Genomic DNA, 20,927 nt, shown 5'->3' with positions numbered 1-20,927 from the left:
ATAATATTTCTAATGCCAAATCCTCTATTCAGTATGTTTTGCATCTATTAGCCAGTTCTCCCACAGGGATTTTATTTTCTGGAAGAAAAGCTTGTGGAGCTTACATTTAGCCTGGCAGACAAAGATCTTCTGATGAAGAGAGTCTTGTAATGAGGAAATACTACCTTCCTTTCTTTCCTTGTTTATTGAAGGGGAGTTCCTTTGAGCAAATGAGATGAATGATGCTGAAAATTTTGTGTGCACAAGTGTAGACTTTGACAAGTCAAAAGATACTTTAAAATAGTACAGCATGTGTAGGCTGTACTTTGATTTCACAGTGAGGGCTCTGTAACCACAGTAAATGTTCTCCTGTAAATTTCTGGTAGTGGATTTTGAGCAGGTTGTGTTGTGCTGCTCTGTGTTATTTGTGACTTTCTTGGAATTCAGCAACAAGCCTGCCTTCTGGTTGGACTTGTCACAGCTATCTCTTGGAGCTGGGGTAGTACATCCTAAGTTTTGGATGTCTGCCCATCGTTTGCTTTTTATCATCTTGTGTTGAGCTAATTAGGCATATTGCAGTAACATAATTTGGTACTAAATTTGTTTTCTCAAGGAAAATTCAGTTAAAGTCGCTCTGCTTTTAGCAATTAAGCTTTTAGCTGCTTTTCATACTAGCTCTTCCTGCAAGTCTCAACTATCATTTGCAATCACGTTTTTCACAGTAAGTTCCTGTGTATTTCTGTTATTAGACTGCTCAGGACTGAGGTTTCTTGACTCAGAATCTGTAGATTCTAGCTTTTGATTGCTATCATTTATGTTATAGGCATTAATTGTGAAGAAAAAGTTGAATTTTTTTTGGCAGAGTCCACTAATTGTTGACTAGTTTCTTTTAACTGTCTTTTGGTCAGTGAAGCCATATATGTATAACTGTACCTATCAAATAGTACTTTTTGAAACTTAAAACATTATTTGCCATTCAAAGAATTCTGTGCTTGTTGTTGGGAGAGAAAAATAAAAAGTGATGAATTTTAATAAAATTTGATCTCAGGGCAGCTTCTTTGCACATTGACCAGCACAAATCTACATTATACCTTTGCTGTTTAAGTGCTGCTTACCTCATTTCTGAGAAATCAGAAAAATATTGTTCTTCCAGTACTGGTGAGTGTGTTAGATTGCATGTACAAAGAATATAACAGTTATAATAGGAAAACTTTTAGATTGTTCTGAAGTTTTAGGGTGATTAGTGGACATAATATATAAGACTCACCAGAGTGAAGAAATTAAATCTAACATTAGAGAGAAAGCTACATATTATGGAAAATTATTGTTCATTTTGTTTTCTCAAGACATTAAAAAATTCAGATGGTTGATTGAATTTTTTTTTTTTTTAATAATTGAATGAGCATGTTTTTCTAAGAATTAAAGTGCTCTGGGAATGATGAACTACCATTTATGTGAGAGGAATACAACAGATTGTACAAAGTTACCAAGTTGTATTTGTTTACAGCAGGGATAGTTTGTAAGTGTAAGGTAAATCTAGTCTTCATGGAATCCTTCTAAACTTGTTTACTGCAATTGATTTTCATGTGTGCAGAATGAGCATTAACATAAAAAAGGCTTCTGGGAACAATGTATTTCTCTGAAGGGTAAGAAAGTATGCCTAAATGTACAGGTCCACATTTATTCTAAATTATTTCACTTCTTAACAAACAAGGAAGACCCTGTAGCCCTTCTCCCCGGAAAGCAGTGGAAAAACTTGGGGATGCATTTGATTTTTGTGAAATCTCTCAAAACCTAGGAATGACATGATAAAAAATTCTAAAGCAAGTTTAAACACTATTAAATATTGAAAAATATTACAAAGATTTCCTGTTTGATTTAATGAAAAGATGTACAGCTTTGTTTTTCTTGCCTTATTAGGGTTCTTTCCGAGCAGCTCTCAAGGATGTGATGCTTTTCTTCGCCACAAGATGACTCTGATTTCTCCCTCAATATTGAAAAAGTATGGAATTCCTTTTGACAAGGTACATTAATGTTTCTTTTTAAACTCTACTTTCATGAATTGAGTTAGATCATGTGTAGTATAAACGTTATAGTAAAGGTGAGGCAATTTCTAATATTTTTTAGGAAGTGGCTGCATGAAAACGAGTTAAAACTTCTAGTAGCTTTATCAGGGAGTTTTCTAGCATTAAACACTTGTAGCCATTACAGCATTTCTGTGACTTTTTTCCTAAGATATTACCAAAATTTCTTATTTTTAATTTATTTCCATGGTAGCTTGGATGTAATTTTCTGTTGACTGAAACACTTCTTAACTCACTCTGTTGAGTTGTATACCTAATATTTTAACACGAGTATTTAATTTCTTTGTCTGTATGTTGCTTTTCTAAGGCAGTTAAATATACCTTTATCATTTTAAGGGTCTGAAAGGTTTAAGGTGGAATAAAGCCAAAAGGACTGATACTTAATTTAAAAAATATTTTAGAAGCTGTAACATAATGGAAAAGGAATGAATGATTATTTTTGACTGTTAGATAGTGGCAGAATAAATGTTTGATAAGAACTTTATACAAGCAGAAATTGAGAATATCTGTCTGTATGGATGTATTTAGTACATAGCTGCTTTTAAAACATCTGAAGTATTCAGTTTCTTCTGCTTTCTGTAAGATTTTCTGTATTTATTGTTTTTCTCTTTGAACTTCATGTAGGTGTCAGCTTAATAAAATATTTTCAACACATTGCTTTTATTTTTAAGTGTACTCATTTTATACATATTGTAAATTCTAAAGTTTTAAATTCTTGAGTTCTGTAAACCTGCTTAGAAGACTAGAACTTGATTCAGAAGGTCCACTGCCTGAATATCTCTTTATTTTAATACTAAGTTATCAAAAGGCTTTTGACCACTAAAGGGCTATGATTCCTGGTTTCCCATTGTTCAGATTTTTTTAAGTTGTTCAGAAGAACCAGACAATATACACTTTTTCTCAGTTTATTGCCACTGCAATATGGTCGTGTAAACTATCGTAGCCACACACCTTGCTTATTATTGTGTTTTCTGTTTTTGGTTATGTACTATTTATTTATTGATATGATGTGGGTGTGTGTACACAAACTTTGCTTAACTTGTTCCCTGGCCTAAAATATAGGATAATGCAGTGCTTCCTCTCTGGTTTAGTTGATATTTTTCTAACAGTATTAAAAAAAAAGAAAAAAAAAAAAGAAAAAAAAAAAAAAAAATATTTTATGTCTATTTTTGCCCAGCTGGAAGCTGGATGCCAGACAGGTGCTTGATCCTTGGCAGGATGGGGTGAGAACTGGAAGGATAAGAGGTAGAAAACTCGTAGCTTGAGACTGAGACAGAGACAGTCTAATAGGGAAAGGGAAAGCTGTGCACACAAGCCAAGCAAAATGAGGAGTTAATTCAGTGCTTCCCATGGGCAGGCAGGTGTTCAGCCATTCCCAGGAAAGCAGAGCCCTGTCACGCATAATGGTGACTTGGCAGGACAAATGTCACCACTCCAAACAATTGCCCTGCCTTCTTTTTCTCACAGCTTTATGTACTGAGCAGGATACCATGGTCTCAGCTGTCTTGGCTGTGTCGCCTCCCATCCTTCTTGTGCACCTCCATCCTCCTCACTGGTGGAGTGATGTGGGGAGCAGAAAAGACTGTGTAAGACATGCCCAGCAAGAACTGGAACACCTCTGTATTATCAATCCTATTGGCAACACAGATGGGATAAAGACACAGATGTGTTTTATGCCTTTTTGGAACATCATTTCATGCTTAAGTCAACCTATGTGTAAAATTGAAGAAATGTAGGCATTGAGAATGATACTGCCTGCCTTGGAAATGTAGCTTTTTTTAATAAATTACTCATAAAATAAGTAGTTTGTTTTCTGAATGATTTATTATCATATGGAAATGTAGCTGCTGCATTCAGTTTTTGTAATATAATATATAGGTAAATATACTGATTCCCTTCATAGCCTTGTGCTTTATCATGAAATGTCAGGTGAAACTTTCCAAGCTGGATGGTTTTATAACCATGTTTATAGTTTTGGATTTACAAAACATTACTCTGAACAGTATAATTTTCAGTGGTTGGTGTTTAAAGTAGCATATTGCAGAATGTCAGCATACTTTTTTTCGGTATGACACATTTGAGGTGGGGAAAGCAGTTGATCTTTGTATTTTGGTGTCTTGTTTATTCAATGTAGAGAATAGTAATCCTCTAAAAGGGGGGGGGGAAGAAAAAAAAGTGCTACAAACAGTTAAATATTTAAGTTTGGTTCTATCACCAAGTCTTCGGAGGAAGCAGACTGTACCCAAGTGTAATTGTAATTAATGGGATTCAGCGAGAAAGTGAATATAGAGAACCAGTCTGTGATCTCTCATGGCTCAAAGTGATAGGAGTGGAAATGTGCTGAATGCTGATAAGTCAGCCTACGCTTACCAGGTGGCAGCTGAACTGCTGCTTGTTGTAATAGAACACCTGCTAAACTGTCAGCAGTGGGAGGGTGTATTGAGATAAATTTTGGAATCGTTAGCATTGAGAATAATCTTTCTTAAACATTCCCACAGCAATTGTTGAAGTGCTACAGTAACAGTTACAATATATGCAATGATATGTGCATTTGTGCATGTATATACTAAATATGAATCCACAAAATATTTAACCATGCAAAATGTAAGATCCAGTTTTTTTCTCTAGCCTTGTTGGCTGTTTTTCTTGTTTTCCTGTCTTTCCTTCATCCCTTAATACAATCAGAAATAGACCTCTTTGAAGTGCTAACCCTGTGTGTTCTTGCACTGGGCAAAAAAGCACAAAAAGAATTTATAAAATGATAAAATAGCAATTTGGAAGGAGATTGTAAAAGCAGAAATTGAATGGAAGACACCTATACCAGTAGACAGCTGAAGTTTAGGACATGACATTAAAAAGAAAAATGTTTGAAGTTGTAAGTTTTAATTTTGGTGGCTGTTTAAAATTTAACCCTTCCTTTTTGTGATTTTAAGTCATAAAGGTATGCCCCTAAAAAGAGTCATATTTGTCATTACAGTTTTTCTTACTGTATTGCTTATACAAAATATGGCCACACATTCAAAACAGTCTATTTAGACTTTGATAAGTCTTCTTATTTTCCTGTAATAAATAAGTGCATATGTTGAATAGTCATCAGTCACTGCTCAGATTATTTGGTTCATTTAAATAGATCTGTTTGCTTTTTAGTGGGTCTGTTGTCTGATGTGTTTTTCATGTAAAATGTATATCAAACAGAGCATGGAGAATCTCTTTTAACTATTTACTTCTGTATAATCTACTTTATTCATTAACTTTTATCAGATAATTCAGAAGACAGTGTGCTGTTTCGAGTCTTTGACTAGCCTGTCCTTGATAAAGTCTCTGGTGGTCTGACTTCAAGAGATTAAAGCTGTCACTGTGTGGAGAGAATATTAGTGACTGACAAGAAGTGCTGCCTCCTCTTTTCTCTGTATAGGAGAGCAGCAGTCCATCCTAGCGTAGGAAGATGAGATTTCTCTCTTGAAAGAGAATAACCTGACTAGTGATTTGTTTATGTTACCACACTTTTTTTTTTTGTAGTTTACTCTAAAAGCTTTTCAAGTCTGATATGTCTTGTAAAACTAGTTGGGATTTGGGTTATTTTTGTATATACAAAATATAATTACTGTGCAGTTAGCTTTAGGTTGGCTTTTTCTTTTGTTTTCTGCTTTCTATACTATCTTGTCGATCCAGTGGTCTTTGCACATTTTCTTTTGGTTTTGGTTCTTTGAAATTAGCCTTGCTTAATCTCTAAAACAATGTCAAAATTCAGCTGTAGTCCAGCTTTTCGTCTTTTAGAATCTCCTTGTATCCCACTTGTCCTTTATTTGTTTGGAATTCTTGTTACCGGTAGTGCCAGAGTGCTTCTGCTCTCTAAATTTTGCCTAAAGAGAAAGAGGTGAAGGACAGTGGCAGCTTAAAACTTTGTTTTAATAGCTTTGTCTTGAGACATTCTGCACAACATTTATGCATGGCATTTGTGGGTGTTTTGATCCAGCCTGTCTTTGCTTCCTCTGAGCCAGTGAGAATGATATATTTTTCATACTGTCTTTTCTAGTTACTTCCAGGTTTTATTACCAGACAACCTCTGCTCCAAGATTAACTTTGAGTTCTTTCTGAATTTGTTAAATATTGCACCTAGTTACGTATTTTAGAATAAAGAGCATTGTCTCAAATATACTGTTTCTGTTTAAATTAAATCTCATTTCTCTGCAAGGTAAAAAAAATTCTTTGTTTTGGTTAGTTATAAAGGGGTATGTTGTTTTCATTGCTATAGGACTAGAAATGCTTTGTAATGTGGTTCACTTTGAGGTTTTTTTTTTTTTTAACTTTATTTATTTTGGCCTTTTTAAAAGATTTTATTTTATTGTTACAGGTTACCCAAGAGGCAGGAGAATTTATGATCACTTTCCCATATGGATACCATGCAGGGTTTAACCATGGATTTAATTGTGCAGAGTCAACAAACTTTGCCACTGTTCGATGGATTGATTATGGAAAAGCAGCAAAATTGGTGAGTAAGCAGAAAATTAATGTGTAAGAAAATATTTCCTGTGGTTATTTCTTTGTGAGAATCTCAGGAAGGTGGTGAGAAAGGGATAACTGTTAGATCAGATAATACATCAAGCTGCCATTCAAATTTAATTTATAGTTGTTATTTTGATAATGGGTATTATACTTCCAGCAATATATATTCCTCTCAGTACTCAGTTTTGTTTTCAGCTTAATGTATTTATTATTTTTCAAAACCGGTTCTGTTTGTGGATGTTTTTAAGCTGAAGCTACGTGCATTGAGGTTAGTATTTGTGAAGACAACAGACTGCTGATCTTAAATCTTCTTTAAAGTTTACTGTTTGTGGAAGCACTTTAGTTTAACTAGGAATTTTTGAACCTGGAAAGAAACATAAATAGTGAAGCTTCAAATAAAGTTTAAAGAAACAAGTTCAATTTGTCTCATCGTAAATCTGAAGAGAAAACTTGTAGCACAAGATAATAAAGCAATTGAGGTGTGTATAACTGAAGATATTTTAGATTGAAATCTTTTTCTGTGGTGCACGTCTTCCCTTTTTTTTGTGTACAGCATAGAATCACAGCATCTGTAATATTAGCAAAAAATTCCAAGATTACTCTGTCCAAACTTTGACACAAGACCAATGTATCAAGTAAACATAATACTAAATGCCACATCCAGTTATTTCTTGAATGCATCAAAGGATGGTGACTCTACTGGTTCCCTGGGCTGTCTTTCCAATGCCTGACCACCTTTTCAGTGAAAAATTCTTCTTGATGTCCAGCCTGAAGCAACCCTGGTGTGGCGTGAGCCTGTATTTTCTCATCCTGTCATTTGTTGAATGGGAGAAGAAACTAACCCTGAGTGGGAGAAGAAACTAACCCCCACCTCACTACAACCTCCTTTCAGGGAGTTGTGGGGAGTGATAAGGCCCCCTTTGAGTCTCCTTTTCTCCAGACTAAAACACCCTCAGCACTCTCAACTGCTCCACAGGACTTGTACTTGAAAGCCTTCACTAACTTCATTGCCCTTCTCTGGTCTCACTCCAGTGCTTCAATATCTTTCCTGTAGTGAAGGGCCCAGAACAGAACACAGGATTTGAAATGTGGCCTCATGGGAACAATCCCTGCCCTGCTCCTGCTGGCCACGCCATTGCTGGTCCAGGCCAGGATGCCATTGGCCTTCTTGGCCACCTGGGCCCTGCTGGCTCATGTTCAGCTGCTGTCAGCAGCCCCCCCAGCTCCTTTTCCTGTGGCAGCTTTGCAGCCACTCTGCCCCAGCCTGTGGCACTGCCTGGGGTTGCTGTGACCCCAGGGCAGGACCCAGCACTGGCCTTGCTGGACCTCACACCACTGGCCTTGGCCCATGGATCCAGCCTGTCCAGATCCCTCTGCAGAGCCTTCCTGCCCTCCAGCAGATCAGCACTCCCACCCAGTTTGGCATCACCTCCAAACTGACTGAGGGTGTGTACACACAATCTCCTTGTGTAGATAATTGATAAAGCTATTAAAACAGAACTGGCCCCAGTACTGTGCTCTAATGGCCATCATCTGGATGTAATTCCATCCACCACCACTCTGTACCAGCCATACAGATGATTTTTTGCACAGTGAACAGTGTGTCTGTCCAAGCCATGAGCTGCTGGTGTCTCCAGAAGAAAGTTGTGAGAGGTAATGTCAAAGGTTTTGCTGAAGTCCTGGCAGACAACATCAACAGCTTTTCCTGTGCCCAGTCCATGGATGCTCATTAAAGGAGATCCTATTGGTACAGTAGGACCTGTCTTTTACAAACCCCTGCTGGCTGGGCCCGATCTCTTGGTTGTCATGTATGTGCTGTGTGATCATAATTAAGATAATCTGTCCAGTAACAGTTCATGGCACTGAGGCTGACAGGCCTGTAGTTCCCTGATGCTTCTTTTTTATGGACATGATACTGGCAAACCTCTGGGCTTCTGGGACCTCCCCAGTTAACCAGAACTGGTGAAAAATGATGGAGAGCAGCTTAGTGAGCTCTTCCACCAGCTCCCTCACCCTCCTGTGGGTGAATCCAGACTAACTAACTAGTTTCTCCTGGATTACAGGAGAAATGTAATCCCTGTTCTCCTGTTCTCCCTTGTCCCTATCTACCAGCTCAGGGGCTAGTTGCTGTGGGGAAACTTTCTGACTGAGGCAAAGAAGGCATTAAGTACCTCAGTCTTTTCTTTAGCCTGGGTGACAGTGTTCTCCCCTGCCTCCAATATAGTGTGGAGATTTTCCTTGGCCCTCCTCTTGTTGTTGATGTATTTATAAAAACACTTTATATTGTCTTTCACAGCAGTGGCTGGTTGTAGATGAACTTTGTCTTTTCTAGTTTTCTCTCTACATGACCTTATTACATCCTTACTTCAAGAGGTGCCTGCCACCTTTTCCAAAGATCATAAACTCTTTTCCTTTTCACTGAGTTCCTGTGAAAGCTCCCTGCTCCCTTTTCAGCCAGGCCATCTTCTTGCCCACCATCTTGTCTTTCAACTTGTAGGGATGCTCCTGAGCCTTCTCCTTTGGTGAAGGAGAATCTCCAAACCAGCGTCCTGAATAGGCCAGAGTTGGCCCTTTAAATGTCCAAGGTGGAGGTTCTGTTGACCCCCTTCCTTACTTTACCAAGAATTAAAAACTCTTATTATTGTGCCCAAGACAATCTCCTTCCACCACATCTTCCACCAGCCTTTCTCTGTTTGTAAACTGCAGGTGTAGCAGGACCTCATTCCTGGTAGGCTCTTACAAGAAATCAAAGTATTTCTCTGGTGTGTGAAGTTAAATTGAAATGCCTACAAGTTTCAAAGGTGTTAGAGCAATAATAACAAATCTCCCTCTACAGAGAAATCTTAGATACCGTTGTCAAATATGAATGGCAATTTCTTCGGCAAATGGTCAGTGTCCTTAAAGTTATTTGTTTAATTCTTATCACTTATAAGCACAAGAATGAGAATCAAAGTTTACTTATCTTCTCTTTTCTAAATGAAAAAGAACATGCTAGAATGTACTGCTGGTAGGATTTTTTAAAAAAAGAAATGTGTATGAAGAAGAGAACTAAAGGAAGTGTGGTGAACTAATTCTCCCTAAAATTTACTGGTATTTGTTTATGGCATAGAAATAGGGTAAACAAGACAAGCAGAGGAAATATTAAAAAATCATAAATTTATTTATGTTCGAAAAGACCTTTAAGATCATTGAGTCCAGCAGTTAAACTGAGCTTTGCCAAGGTCACCACTAAAGCATTCCTAAAGTGTCACATTCACAGGTCTTTTAAATACCTTCAGGTTGGTGACATAGCCATATCCTTGGGAAGCCTGGCCAATACCGAACAATCCCTTCCATGAGGAAATGTGTGATAATACTTTATCTAAACCTCCCCTGGTACAGCTTGAGACCATTTCCTCTTGTCCTATCACTTGTGACTTAGAGAAAAGCCCAACCCTCACTTTCAGGTGCTTTCAGGCAGTGGTAGAGAGGGAGAAGGTCTTCCCTCATGACAAATTACCTGACAGGATTTACTTGGTACCACTGCATTACCAGTAGCTGAAATAGTTACTTTGAACAAAAAAGATGTAGTGAGAAAACATCAGATCAATCTTTCTGAATGAATTCAGGTAAACTAAATGTTAAAGTTCAAAACCTGGTCTTTAGGGCTACCACTTAGAACTATCTGCACAAGTATTTGCATAGACCTCTGTGAACTCAACTAGCTGAATTTCTACAGCTTTTCAGTCTAGAGTTAAGACACATGGCAAATGCCTATAATTAGCTCTACAGCCTGGATTTCATCTTCTCTCCCCTTCAACATTTCCGGTAGCCTTCACATGACTTCTCCTTTACATGCACAGATACAGACCTAAATTGCATGTCTATCATTGGATGCTCATAAGAATATGCATGTGTATTATCTTGGCTTAAACTTATTTTAAATTTTCTTTTCAACCAGCTAATAGTCCTAACAAAGAGAGGGGGACAAATCGAAGCAATAGCAATAAATCTTAGCACAGCATTTATGACCCAGTTGATACAGCCAGCCAGCCTTTCATTCTGGGTTGCTCTCGACATAGGCAGTTCTATCAGTGGGCAACTCCCTTGTCAGACACAAAATTATTATGCGAGCATTCAAGTTTGAGACTCTTTCAGTGCTGCACAGATGCTAGCTAACGGGGAGAAGCTCCACAGCTAGTTACAGGATGCCCAAGGAAGTTACAGGGTCTGCGCTTTAGTAATCATCCCATCAACTTCAGAAGGTAGTATGGGCAGCTTCTCAGGCAAGTAGAGCAAAAAAAGTACCCACACTGTTTGAGGACTATTTGAGGGCTATTCAGGTTGGATTTGCTACAGGGACAAAAGATAATTTCAAGCAAAATTGTATTGTTGTCTGTTGTATTGCACTTGTCTGTAAATACTTAAAATGAGATTACATAATAATAAAAAAAGGAAAATATAATTTGGTTTTGTGTAACTCTACTCTGTTTCTTGGTTGCAGTGATTCTTTAGAAAACCATGAGTATATCTATGATTAGTTTTTATCATAACATTAGAAAACTTCCTGGAGGTGTTAATTAAAAAGGTGAAAAGTTCGTGTCTCAAAAGAATACCAATATTTTAGTAAGTTTAATTTTCAAGTCCAGTCATTTCATTTAAAAGAAAAAGCAAATAATCCCAAACCAAAACCCACCCAATCTTGCCATCCCATTTGCCATTCTTTGGACTACTGATACTGCAGCTGACTTGTCTTTTCTTTCTTTATGTGTAATGTGCAAGAGTTTTAATTAAAAATAATGTTTTGTATCCTGTAGTTCCTCTGTAGTGTACTGCAGAAATTGTGTGCATCAGCAAAATGCAGCATTATCTAGGTCAGTTCATTGCTGTCTTCTCCTTAGAGAATATTCTGTACTGATGACTGATTATTTTTCTTCCTACAGGAACACTTTTTATTTTTTTATAGAATAGTTTCTAATTGCTTACAGCTGGATTTCTGTCTTAGAAAAAGAAAAATAACCTGAAATACAATCAATATTCTTCATTGATTTTATGGGGAAAAAAAATCCAACAGGGATTTTTAAGAAAAATTGTAGTAAATATTTAGGGCATATGATGATATTGCTTTCCAGCATGAAATGAGATGTTGCTAAAGATTCTCTGAAATCACATGTAAATGTTAAAGAAGAGATATTTTTGACCCTTGGTATTGGACACTTAGATTAAACAAAGACTATGAATGCAAATTCTAACAATGATTTTATATCTTTTAAAATGCTAAACTTGTAGTCTTGGTTTCACTGTGTGTCTCCCAGCTACCTGTAATAGTTGGGCCCTGAGAGCAGGGATGTATCCTCCAGCTTGTTTTCTAGAGTTTGTGCAAGGCTGTCAGGGTTTAAGCCCAGATGGAGATGAAAAAGCATGGAGACACTCATCAACTCCACTTCTCTTCCTCCCCAACCCAGTGGAATGGGGAGGAGAATCAAAGTACAACTTGCATGTTGAGTGAATAATAATTTAATAATTTAAAGTACAATACAGTAATAGTGGTTAATGATAATAAAAAGGAAAAAAAGTGATGCACAATGCAATTGCTTACCACCCAGTGACTGACACCAGACCCCTCTTCCTTCAGCAGAATGGTCTGGCATCAGCAGAACCCAGATCAGCCCTTTCCAGGTAACTCCCCCAGTTTATGTACTGGGCATGATGTTGGGTGGTGTGGAATGTGCTTTTGGTCAGTTCTGGTCACCTGTCCTAGCTGTGCTCCCTCACAGGTTTTTTTGCTTACCTCCTCAATGGTGGAGCACCAGAAAAGAAAACAAATGTTCATTGACATGGGATAAACTCAACTTAGAAAAACCCCAAACATCAGTTTGTTACCAGGCTTCTCATTCTGAATCCAAAACACAACACTGTAGCAGCTGCTGAGAAGAGATAAACTCTGTCCTAGCTGAAACTGGAACAAAGCCTCGGGACAATACACCAAAAGAAATACTAGGCAGCACCTCCAGTGTACTGTTTGCTACAGCTCACCTACTGTTTTTAGCTTGCTTTTGGACTAAATCAAGTTGTGCAGAATTGAGTAGAAGTAAAAAATAAAGAATCCAAACAACCTTCCGCCTCTCAACACAACTGAGTAAGTAACTGGCATACTAGAAACCTACCAGCTCCAGAGAAGAAATGGTGTAGTTCTTGCTGACTTTTTCCATAGGCAAGAACACACAGGAAGGGAAATAGGAAATCCTGGTGGAAAGTACAAATCAGTCACCCTCTCCTTAAGATGCTTGGCAAAAGGATGTGGTGCAGAGGGATGTTGGTGAAGTGCTGGTGAGTGGATATGACAGAGTTTAGTGAAACAAAGGGAGGCAGTACTTGTGCTAGATACAAGTGTAGTTGTGTTGTGTGAGGATGAGTGGTGCTCTAAGCTTTAGATGCTCTTAATAATTTTCATCATCCTATAACTTTCATTTGTTGAATGCTGTTTATTGGTGAAAAAATAATTGAATGGTATGAAATAGAGGCAGCTAGCAGGTTCCTTCAGGCTTCTGTGAATTTTCGTGTTTTCCTCATGGTGCTACATTTATTTGAGTAGGCTGGAAATATGTGGCTTCATGAAGTGCATTTTTGAGTTTCCTTACTCCAGTGGATTTTGCTACTGCTGATAAAGCAGATGAATCAGTGGCTATTAGCTTGTATGTTTTCTAGGTATCTGCTTTGATTTGTGCTGAGTAGGTAACTTGTGTGGGGAAAAAGGTGGTTGTTCAGTTACCAGTATTGGTGAATAGAAATATTTGCACATCATTCTACTGTGTGTACAGGAGATTGGTGATGTTAGCAGTTTTGGTTAGGGCTTTTTAATTCTTCTCTATAAAGTTATGATTATTTTAGTTTATTTCCTTTTATTTTTCTCTAGTTACTGTTTTAACCTCCTCAGTCCCCTGTATCTTGGCTTAACCCCATCCTGAAACAAAGTGCTTGGTCCTGGTAGTATGGGGAGGAGAATTGGGAAAAAAAAAAAAGGTAAACCCTATGGACTGAGATAAGAACAGTTCAATAATTGAAATAAACTATTATGATAATGTAGTTAGAATTAAATGGAAGACAGGAAGAGAGAAAGGAATAAAACCCAAGAGAAAGTTGTTGACTGATGCTAGACTCCTCCCACAGCCATGATTGGCCCCTCCTGGCCAATTCCCATCAGTTTATACTCTAGGCATGACATTCTGTGGTGTGGAACATCCCTTTGTCCAGTTTAGATGAGGTGTTCTAGCCATGCTCTGTCCCAGCTTCTTGTGAATCCTCTTGCTGTCAGAGCATGGGAAACTGAAAAGTCCTTGATGTTTAAAGTAAGCACTACTGAGCTAAAACCAAAACACATCGGTGTGTTATTAACATTATTTTCATACTGAATCCAAAACACAGCACTGTACATGCTACCAAGAAGAAACTATTCTATCCCAGCTGAATAAAGGACCCCTGTCAGATGCTATTCCAGATTCTTGTCAAGGTCTCTCAGCTCTCAGACACCTCTTGTCCATGCTTTCACAAGCTTTTAGAGAAAGTACTGGTATTTCTGAATACTGCTCTTGTTGCTTACTGTGTCTGTTTTGTGGGACCACTTGGTGACTTTCACTCAGTATAAATGTATGTAAATTTTACTGCCTCCTCTCAGGGGTAGTGTCACACTAGGTGATTTTACTAGTCATTGTAATGATTCTTTTGTACTGCAGCTCCTTTTAAGACGTGATTTGTTTTCAGATGCTGGGAAGCTTTTTGTTGTTTAGCTGATGTGTAGAACCTGAGATGTCTACCAACCTTTTCTACTTGAAACTAGGGGTACTTAAATATTATTACTCTCTTTCATAAAATTAAGTCAGTAATTACTCATGAGTTCTTCAGTGGTAGCTGCTTAGCAACGTGTTTTCTGTGGATAGGTTAGATCAAAGTGCTGGCCTGCAGGTTGTATTTTTCCCTTTGGTGGGATGAAGTGCAGTTGTTTTGATGTTAGGTTTGATGGATTTGTTTGCCACTGCATTCATTAGCTTCACATCAAAAAACTGACAGGCTGTTAAATGAAACTTTGGCTTAGATTTTCAGCTTGACTGTTTCAAGACCTATGTGAAGATATTTTGTTTTTGTGCTGCAGCAGCCTCAAGCAGTTATGACTGTTTCAAAAAGAAGAAAAGTTATTTAATATCTTGATTTATTTGGATACAAGACTCATTGTCTTGAAGATAGCTATATCCAGCTTATGTTATCCAAACAGTATATTTATTTTGAAATATATATTGAGACATAATAACTGATTTAACTGATTTTATCAGAGGAGAAATGATAGTTACTGCACAAAAATGCTTCCACCTCCCAAAATTTATTGAGGTAATTTTTTTTTTTCAATGAGGTTTATGTTTAGGTTGCTTTTGTACAATAAAATGTCTGTTCAAAATGAAAAAAAGTCTAACTCAGGTGGACTGTTTTATTTTTCAAATGTGGGTGAGTGAATTTTAAAGGTCTAGGTTCCCTACCCCAATTACCACGTTTTAGTACTGTATGTCAGAGATAGCTGTGTGCATATGCTCATGAGTTACTAACCTAACAGCTTATTTTATTTTTTTGTTTTTCAAAACTTTTTTTAAACACTGCATGTTGATACATTTGATAGCAGTCTGCAACACTACCAGCATCATTCATGCTGTACAAATCCATGTTTTTACTTGCTAGATCATAATTAGCCACCTTATGTCATTGTCCTGTCTGCTAATGAAATGTTACAAGTTTTCTGGAACCAGACATGGTTTCCATTTCTGGTCTGGATTGTTAGTACACTACTTCAGAGCAAATCTTGTGCATTCTGCATTTGACATTTCACTTCATAATCACAGTGCCTCTCTCAGCTTTGCAGTTGTCATGGAATTTTCTCTTTTATTTTTTCTTTATTTCTTTTCCATTGATCTCTTATTTACCATTTTGTTTTACCTTACTGCCATAATTTGGTGCCTCTGTTTAATTCTTACATCACAAACTCATAATTTCCATAGAAGAGCAGCTATTACAATTTCCCACTCTAAAATTTATTGCTGAAATGGGAGATTGTCCATCTCCCACAGAGCTGTAACTTGCACAGTTCTAGATTTCTAGTACTGTGACATTTTGAATTAAGAATCAGGTTTTAGAAGTAGAAAGGAATTGTAATAATCACAATACTTTTACCTGTTCTAGTAGAATAATATTATTTTTTTTTTTTTTTGAACCTTCCCCTTTTGGTAGAGCATCTGATTAAAAAATAATTTGAAATGTCATGTAGTGGGGTTCCTGTGCTCCCACAGTCTGAGCTATGTTATGTGCAAGTAGTGATGTTGTCTGTGATAGTGTATTCTGTGGTTCTGAAATTCTGCTGTATTCTCGTGAATCTTTTTCAACAGTATAGCACAGCTTTTTTTCTGTTTGATGTAAAGTACATGTAAGCAGCATTATGCATGTACATTTTTGGCACAGGGCTCTCATGCAAGCTGCTGCACTGTTTATTAAATAAAACTTGAACCAAGAGTACTACCACTTCTTTCTCTTATGCAGTTTTGATGAAGTAAGGAGAGGAGAATTCTGTAAAGTAATGTTTTAAATGTTGGAGTACATTCTGACAAGCGTGAATGAGTGGAAATGATGAAATCGAATCTTCCTTTTTTTCCCCTAAGTGTTATCCAAGAGCTTCCATTTATCAAAGCAAAAAAATGTACCAAGTTGGCATACTTGGTGGATGCTTAGAAGTTTTTGTTTTCACTTAGCAAGGTGATCTTTTTAAAGAAAAGGTCAGTGATTTACAACAAACTTGCCTTTTCAGAGTATAATTTATTTAAAATTTTGAGTAGATCAATACAGTTTGCCTTTCCTTACTTTTTTGTGAGAATGCAGATTATATTTATCCTCAATTTGCTGAGGAAGAAGTTTTGCCACTATGTACATTTCTGTCTCTATATTAGTGTCATAGTCTTTAGAGAGAGATTATTTTCATTCCAGGTGTTTAAAGAAAGTAGAATTTAACTAAGAAATTATTTTCATAAATATGACGTTCACAAAAAGGCACATTTAAAATCAATTTAATAGAGTTTGGCTAGAAATCAGTAAGTTAGAATTAAGTTGTCAGTAACGTCCTTGTTTTTAGTAAACCTTTGAATGGAGAGTAATTGCTGGTGCCTTAATAAAGCCGTTGTTGGATATGGGCTGTTGTATATTCTTATTGCTATTCACAACCACTTGTTACCCACACATCTACACCCTATAATCCTTATTAAACTTATGTCAAATTCTGGACAGGGCACTTTGTTTTCTGATTGTTTCATACACAATCCTGCAGGTTTGGTATTTGAAGGTAAGAATTAGGAACTCAGCACAGGTTTACAGGGGTTTTCTTCTCATAATTCACTTTGCAGTAGCAGTTAAAAATTGTATGTTTTACTTGTCACCATTTAAAATTTATATTACATTATAGTTTATATGATAAAATTTGTGTTTCAAGAGCATTCTAATTGAATTTTTCCTTATAAAATAATTTTCTTTACAAAATCATTGGTTTATTTGTAATTGTTATAAAGCAGTTCTCTTACCATCTGTTTTAAAAAAGGAAATTAATTAATGTAAAAAAGTGTGTGAAATTAATGTAAATATGTTTCATGTGTTTAAAGGCAGAACAGTCATCATTTACAACTCCTTGTAAATGACTCAACTGAATGGTTGATAGTATTTTTGAAACAGGACAGTTTCACAGTTTTTCTGTTTATGATCTCTATGAAAGTCCTGTAAAACAAACCAAAGTAAACAGTTGAGAGCATGCCATAAAAGACAGTATCACTGGAATGTTTTTAGAAAATTATTTTAATTCCCCCGTCCCCTGCTTGCAAAGAGATCGGAAAGAGTTAGCAATAGCGAGTAAATCTAAATAAAGAGGTGATGCACAATCTTAATTTAGAGGATTTCACTAAGGCATGTTTATATACAGCATTTGCAATATTAGCAGCATGCTGAGCAGATAGATGGTTTGCCTTGCCATATTTGTCCCCTTTCCCTCATGTACTTTGATTACAACAAAAAAAGGTTCTACACTCAAAAGGTGGAAGCTTGTTAGCAATATTTATTAGTTTCTGTTGGCCAAATCATTGAAAGGAAGAACCTATGCAAAGTTTTCTAATCTTTACCACTGTAGATCTTTGGCATCTGAAATACAGCACTTCCCCACATATTGCTGGAGGGAAGCAGATAGACAAACTTTTAACCAGTTAGCTATTACCACTGTGGTACATATATAGATGTACATAAAATAAAATTGTATATAAAATATAATCTATACATATTCAATATGAAATAATTTCAATATTTGTTTCTTAAGCTTAGAAACAAATCAGAGATATACCAAGGTACACACTGTAGATAGAAATATTAAATAAATCGTCACTTTTTCTTCATTATTATAATTTTATATAATCTTATAATCTTCTTTGTTATTATAACCTTCCTTATAATCTTCTGCCAAGAAAAGATTAAATTCTGTTGTGGTGGCTGTAGCTGAAAGATCTTTGTGGTCTTTCTTTAATGGTGTTGGCAAGGTTTGTTGCTTGATCTTACAACCTAGTCTGTCAGACTTCTTAAAAGAAGCTGCCCCTCAGTCTTACAAAGCCTGCAGTTATTGAATCTGATATTCAGAATTATGATGTCTTTGTGTTAATTGAGGTTTAATTGGGGTTTAATTCAGAGGGTTTTTTAGATTCAGAAAACTTTGAAACATTGAAAAAATGTCATGGTTTTTGTGAGGTAGAATATGGAAATAAATTTAAGAAAATCTGATCTTTTAGCTCATAAATTAAATGCTAACTTTGTAAAAAATAAGGATTTTTAAAATTTTTATTTTTTGAGCTACCTTGACAGAAATGTATTTTGACAAGATTCTACAGCTAACCAAGTTTTTCTGGTCTTGACTTTTGGAAGCTGCTGAGCATGTTTGTACACTGTTGACAGCTAGCATAATTCACCATTTCTAAAAGGCAAATTATATTTAATTTCAAAGAGAATTTTAGTATTAATAATGACTATCACTGGGTCCTGGTAGTCTCCTGCATTTTTTTGAGTCTGCAACTTGTATGAGAAATGCTACTTGTGTTTTTGCAGATTCATTTTTTCTGTGAGCCAGGTATTCTGCCATGTACTGATCAAGTACTTGCCTTGTGATTGGAGAGAGTTGATAACTTAAATGGAACTGTTCAATTGCATGTGAACATGCACAATCAAATGGACAGTGAGAGTGTATTAACTTTGTATGGAATAAGTCTAGAGACTGAAGTGGATTTTTCTTACCTGACTTTGTTGCTGAACTCCAATATGTAACCTCGTCAGTAGTTTGTTCCATAAAAATGATGTGTCTAGCACATAATGGCTAATTTAGAGTAATGTGGAATTTTACTGACTGCTGTGCTGTTTATAAAATTGTTACAAAACAGTTTGACTTGGAAAAGCTTTGAATCCAACTAGAATAAATTTAATGCAAATGCCTTTAATTAAATTTGCTTAATTTAAATAATGTAATTTGTATTGATTATGCTTCTGCAGTTCATTTGGATTTTTGTTTTAATTAAGATTCAGTAATCTTGTTTTACCTTCCAGAGCTATTCATAAAATGACTATGAATAAAAAGCATGTTAATTAAGTTAACACTTTCATACATTTATTACAACAAAGCATGTAATAATTTTTTTCCCTGATGAAGGTATCATATACAGAAGAATACTTATTAGAAGGACTGCAGTGCAATTTTGCTTGAAATTATCTTTTGTCCCTGTAGCAAATCCAACCTGAATAGCCCTCAAATAGTCCTCAAACAGTGTGGGTACTTTTTTTGCTCTACTTGCCTGAGAAGCTGCCCATACTACCTTCTGAAGTTGATGGGATGATTACTAAAGTGCAGCAGGACCCTGTAACTTCCTTGGGCATCCTGTAACTAGCTGTGGAGCTTCTCCCCGTTAGCTAGCATCTGTGCAGCACTGAAAGAGTCTCAAACTTGAATGCTCGCATAATAATTTTGTGTCTGACAAGGGAGTTGCCCACTGATAGAACTGCCTATGTCGAGAGCAACCCAGAATGAAAGGCTGGCTGGCTGTATCAACTGGGTCATAAATGCTGTGCTAAGATTTATTGCTATTGCTTCGATTTGTCCCCCTCTCTTTGTTAGGACTATTAGCTGGTTGAAAAGAAAATTTAAAATAAGTTTAAGCCAAGATAATACACATGCATATTCTTATGAGCATCCAATGATAGACATGCAATTTAGGTCTGTATCTGTGCATGTAAAGGAGAAGTCATGTGAAGGCTACCGGAAATGTTGAAGGGGAGAGAAGATGAAATCCAGGCTGTAGAGCTAATTATAGGCATTTGCCATGTGTCTTAACTCTAGACTGAAAAGCTGTAGAAATTCAGCTAGTTGAGTTCACAGAGGTCTATGCAAATACTTGTGCAGATAGTTCTAAGTGGTAGCCCTAAAGACCAGGTTTTGAACTTTAACATTTAGTTTACCTGAATTCATTCAGAAAGATTGATCTGATGTTTTCTCACTACGTCTTTTTTGTTCAAAGTAACTATTTCAGCTACTGGTAATGCAGTGGTACCAAGTAAATCCTGTCAGGTAATTTGTCATGAGGGAAGACCTTCTCCCTCTCTACCACTGCCTGAAAGCACCTGAAAGTGAGGGTTGGGCTTTTCTCTAAGTCACAAGTGATAGGACAAGAGGAAATGGTCTCAAGCTGTACCAGGGGAGGTTTAGATAAAGTATTATCACACATTTCCTCATGGAAGGGATTGTTCGGTATTGGACAGGCTTCCCAAGCACTTTAGCACTGCTGAGTTAATGGATGGACTTGATTATTCTAAGGCTTATTAAAATGTAAATGATTCTATATCAGAGGAACAGCTCAAAAACTGCTGAGCTACTTTCACTTCAGTGCTATAGCTGCGATCAAAAGTGATAGGACAAGAGGAAATGGTCTCAAGCTGTACCAGGGGAGGTTTAGATAAAGTATTATCACACATTTCCTCATGGAAGGGATTGTTCGGTATTGGCCAGGCTTCCCAAGCACTTTAGCACTGCTGAGTTAATGGATGGACTTGATTATTCTAAGGCTTATTAAAATGTAAATGATTCTATATCAGAGGAACAGCTCAAAAACTGGTGCTATAGCTGCGATCAAATTTATATGGGATTTTGACAAACTAGGCAGAAATCTCCAGCAGTTTGTGTCTTGAGGTGCTTTCTAGGCTCTCATTTGGTCCTTATGTCTCCTCAGATTTCATTTGCAATTGGATTTTTGGTACATTCTGTTGTTCTTTATGATAAAATCA

The 20,927-nt window shown here is 36.6% G+C and overlaps 1 protein-coding gene across 9 annotated transcripts in view; it reads left to right on the top strand.

Moving 5' to 3' along the window:
* The window catches only part of KDM4C (lysine demethylase 4C), a 235,837-nt gene that overhangs the window by 43,916 nt on the left and 170,994 nt on the right, over positions 1–20,927 (top strand). For all 9 annotated transcript variants that reach the window (XR_005629894.1, XM_039729775.1, XM_039729773.1 and 6 more), the window contains 2 exons: positions 1,900–2,003; positions 6,418–6,555. Coding sequence is in view for 8 of the 9 variants with exons in the window: in XM_039729775.1 (XP_039585709.1) it covers positions 1,900–2,003; positions 6,418–6,555 (242 nt within the window). In the remaining variant the exon portion in view is untranslated. The remainder of the gene's footprint in view (positions 1–1,899; positions 2,004–6,417; positions 6,556–20,927) is intronic.

Source organism: Passer montanus, unplaced genomic scaffold, assembly GCF_014805655.1.
Source record: "Passer montanus isolate IOZ18808 unplaced genomic scaffold, ASM1480565v1 scaffold7, whole genome shotgun sequence".
Classification (NCBI taxonomy): Eukaryota; Metazoa; Chordata; class Aves; order Passeriformes; family Passeridae; genus Passer; species Passer montanus.
Note: the sequence above shows the minus strand (reverse complement) of the source record. Positions and strands in the feature narration are given on the sequence as shown.